This window comes from Saccostrea cucullata, unplaced genomic scaffold (assembly GCF_032062105.1).
Source record: "Saccostrea cucullata isolate Sc308-1 unplaced genomic scaffold, CSIRO_AGI_Scuc_v1 ctg10466, whole genome shotgun sequence".
NCBI lineage: Eukaryota > Metazoa > Mollusca > Bivalvia > Ostreida > Ostreidae > Saccostrea > Saccostrea cuccullata.
Window position 1 is genome coordinate 15,633 of NW_026924143.1, and position 4,007 is coordinate 19,639.

Consider the following 4,007-nt stretch of genomic DNA (forward strand, 5'->3'; position numbering starts at 1 on the left):
TTGTCAGCAAATACATTCTAACACTATAGATCACTTAATTTTCAGGAAAATCAAACTTGAAATTGCAACTTTTATAAACTTTTTAGAATTTTCTCAAATTGTAATAACCTCTCTATACAACCTTAAGGAATTCTAATTAACGCAAAAAGGTGATCTTCTCAATATCCTTGATAGCCTGATGCATTTCCGAATGCAATCAAAACAAGGAGAGCACACGGCGGGTGTGAAATATCAACAAGAATTTAGTACTTAAGCCAACTTCTTATGTATTCATTCATCCATGTTTGCTCTCCTGATTCGTGACAGAAGTTTGTTTTAACTTTTTTGTAGAATTTTCTTTAGGATTCAGACTTTCTTATACATATTTTTTTATATTTTGTCCTCAGGTTTAACTACTACATTTGTGAGGAGTATGGGGCATATTTGACACACCTGATCCCACCTCTGATGTTTTGGAGGTTTGCTCTGCTCCTCTTTTATATTGTTTTAGCGTTTCGAATACTGTTCGTTATCTCAATATGTTTATTTTTAAATGTTAAATAAAGGGAGATTGGTCATTATTTCATTATCTTCAACTTACTTACGCTAAAGAGATATAACCATGCAAATTATGATATAAGTTTTCTGTAAGTTGCAGATCTGTTTTTCATTTTGAACCCCCTTTCATTTATCATAGACTAATAAAGCTTAAGTGATAAAGAATAAAACTGAAGTGATTTAGAACAGGCCTAAGTATTTATTGTCATGCAGGACCTAAACAGTGTACGGGCACAAAACATTTGATACTTTCAATTTCCTTTGTTTTATTTTTTTTAATTTAAGACATTTAACATGATAGTGAAGTTTTTAAACTTTATTCTACCATATCCGGAATATTCCCTAGATTTTTTAAAGTAATTTCATTTTTTAATTAATTAGATTCCTTCCACCAATATTCGTTATTTTATATCCTAAAAAAGAGTAATGATAAAGAATAAAACTGTAATTAATTTTTTGTAAAAGGCTTAATTTGCATTGTATATCGGTAACATTAAATTTACCTCAATGTGTACATGGACAGTAAACATTCAACTTTTGAGTACTTTATTTCCTTGTGTTTATTTTTTTAATTTACTTCAAAAGGATATTTCGTACATACGAACACCAGTTTTAAATACTTTATTAATATATATATAATAATATAATATAAAACTTTTTTCAATAATTTCATTTTTTTCAGTTAATTAGATTCCTTACACCAGTAATCATTATTTTATATCCTGGAACGAGTGCAGGTACGCAGTTTGATTTTTCCTGTAAAACACTTACAATCGATAACATTAATTATTTACCTCTATGTGTACATGGAAATACTTCAGCACTATTGAAATACTAGTATATTGTGTTTATTTTCCAAATACTTCAAAAGGCACAAGGTACATACGAACACCACGATCTAAATACTTATACTATACGAAAAATGCGAAAAAAAACATTTGTTGAAATGATAGATCTAGAGTCCCCTTGAATAGCTTTATGAAAATTGCACGAAAAACGTGTTAAAAACAATTGACAATCAATGGACAGCTGACACATTATGATTTGTTTTTGTTTTCAAAATTTTCAGATAACAAGTATTTATAACAGTTTATTACTTTGAATATCGTTCTCTTTTACAATGTATGTTATTTGAAAAATACAGCCATCTTTTGAATTGAAATTTTGCTACATCTTAGTGCTTCGTTTTCTTTTTAATGACTTTGAGCTACATCTTAGTGTTTAGTTTTCCTTCCTCATTCAGCAGTTCCACAGACAGCGTACTGGAGTCATTAAACTGAAGCTGTGGTCGTTTCTGAACCTGACTGTATGCATCTGACGGATCAGGTTCAAAACTTCCGTCCTTTTCTTTTGTATTGATATGCGACTCATTTTCCAATAAATCTATTTCTTCGTATGGTTTCTCAAACTCATCTTCTTTGTCTTCAGGGGAAATTGGCTGTTTCTTATGTTCATTTTCGATAGATACAGTCACCATCGATTGGTTATCGGAACTCTCATTGTTACTTTGAATATTACTGTCTGAGCATTTAGGTTTATCTCCATCACATTCTTCGTCTTCTAGTGAAAACACTTCTTCGTAATCTGATATTCTGCTAAGTTTCGACAACCCAGCGGTGTGTCGTTTACGCCAACTGCTATTTGCCAAACTATAAGGACGTGAAGAAAAACGCTTTGGGCGATCCGACTCTCGGGCGGTAAAACTTTTACTTTTTGATATCGAATTTAAAGCGCTTGTCTCATTATCTTTTATCATCCCAAGTTTTCGATTCAGTTGGGCACTTTCTATATAATCTTTAATTGTTTCATCTATTGAACTTTTTTGGCTGAGTACTTTTTTAGAGAATTCACTTTGCTTTATCCCTAACTCTGACGCGCATTCTTCTTTCTGTTTCTCTTTCATTTCCATCGAGTCATATTCTTCATGCATACCCTCTGCATTGTCCTCGAGTTTGAATGAAGCATCTAAAGATCTCAGAGTCATTGATTTCTCCATTGAAGGTGTACGTAGAGACAAGACGTTGTATCCTTCGTGTTCAAAATATCGTTCGTATGCCTCATCATGATCTGCGTCATTGTTGTCATTTACTTCATTTTTATTGCCATTTATCTTTCTTGGAGATGGGAGAGAATCAACAGATGGTGCTCTAGGTTCCTGGACAATTTCCTCGTCCTTTGAGTTGTCATACATAGGCTGCATCTGGGAGAACCTTAGATCTGTATAGCTGTTCAGGTCTTGATGATTTGGTGTCCTCTGTAGAACAGGTTCAGTCTCTGTGGAGGACGAGCTTCTACGACTCTCGTATCTATGTTCCTCCTGGTTTTCTACTTAACAGAAAGCGCGTTTGTCATAATTGCCATTGCTCTATTGTAACTGTCATCCATATAAACATAATACGAACATATTTATTGAAAAACATGCATGATACCAATAAAATGGCCGCAAATTTATTTATCTACGTAATTAGTAAGTACTGCCTTTTAACATTTTTTTAAAGGAATTAAAATCAACTAATTGTTCTCTTCACTATTATGATTTTTTCGTCAAACAATTATTATTTTATAAAAAATAAATCGCCTTTGGAATAATTTTCAATTATTCATGATCATACCTGCCTGATCTGTATACACCTGATTTGTAACAGAAGATGATGAGGCTTTTATTTTCGAGAACCTACAGGAAAGATACTCTGTTATCTCATATTATCAAAGTCAATTACATTTGAAATTGAAATAAGCATTTGGATTTAAAAGTTACATTTATTCTTTACTCAGATGAGCAAAGAGTCTTGATATATTTTTTACCAGGATCTAAGGTAAAACATCAGATTTTCTTCCATTGCTTTGAAATAGGACTCAAAGAAACTTAGTTTACTTGCCTTGCGTATTTAGGATCATTAAATCATAAAACAAATTAGTCTCTGTTTTTTTTTTTCAGAATTACGAAGATTTAGTAAAAAGAACAATATAACGTGCCAAGCAGGAGAAAGCAAGTACATTTAATGCGTAGCATATTTAATAGATTATTGTTTTCAGTCTTCATCAAGGATTTACAATCAAACAGAGACAACAAAAACTGACGAAGGGCAAAAATTTTTCGGGGAATATTGAGCATGCAGTGAGAGTTCTTTCTCGTGCTAAAGATTTATGCGATACAGGACCTCATCAGTTTTTAAGGTCTTATCCGAAATGTACTATATATATTTATGCATTTAAGAAAACCCTTATGATGATAATTCTAGTCCTTAAAATATTTCACGGATATACAGGTTGTGTTAACAAATTAATTAATACTATTGATAATAGTTACCAGTATTTGCCTTTGGACAGCCATATCTGAGATCACATTCTTCTGCTGGGCAGTCACACTTTGATAGACAAAATTTCCCATAATAACCTTTAACACATTCATTTGTGCAGTTAAGACCAAAGGTACCCAGTGGACACTCTGCAATAAGTATGTTGAATTA

At 32.2% G+C, this 4,007-nt stretch overlaps 1 protein-coding gene across 1 annotated transcript; it reads right to left on the minus strand.

Annotated features, from left to right (window-relative positions):
* Positions 1–1,377: 1,377 nt before the first annotated feature.
* On the minus strand, positions 1,378–3,377 carry LOC134265850 (uncharacterized). The gene is made up of 3 exons (XM_062748075.1): positions 3,343–3,377; positions 3,150–3,211; positions 1,378–2,862 (listed from the first exon to the last, which is right to left on the minus strand). Exons 1-3 carry the CDS (start codon positions 3,375–3,377, stop codon positions 1,745–1,747), a joined length of 1,215 nt encoding a protein of 404 aa, XP_062604059.1. The 3' UTR covers positions 1,378–1,744.
* Between the last annotated feature and the right edge of the window lie 630 nt (positions 3,378–4,007).

Excerpts from the sequence above, each read along its gene's own strand:
- LOC134265850 (XM_062748075.1), bottom strand. The coding sequence starts at position 3,377 with ATGGAAGAAAATCTGATGTTTTACCTTAGATCCTG. Across the intron at positions 3,212-3,342 it reads ATGTTTTACCTTAGATCCTG|GTTCTCGAAAATAAAAGCCT; the intron begins GTAAAAAATATA and ends TCTTTCCTGTAG. Across the intron at positions 2,863-3,149 it reads GGTGTATACAGATCAGGCAG|AAAACCAGGAGGAACATAGA; the intron begins GTATGATCATGA and ends TCTGTTAAGTAG.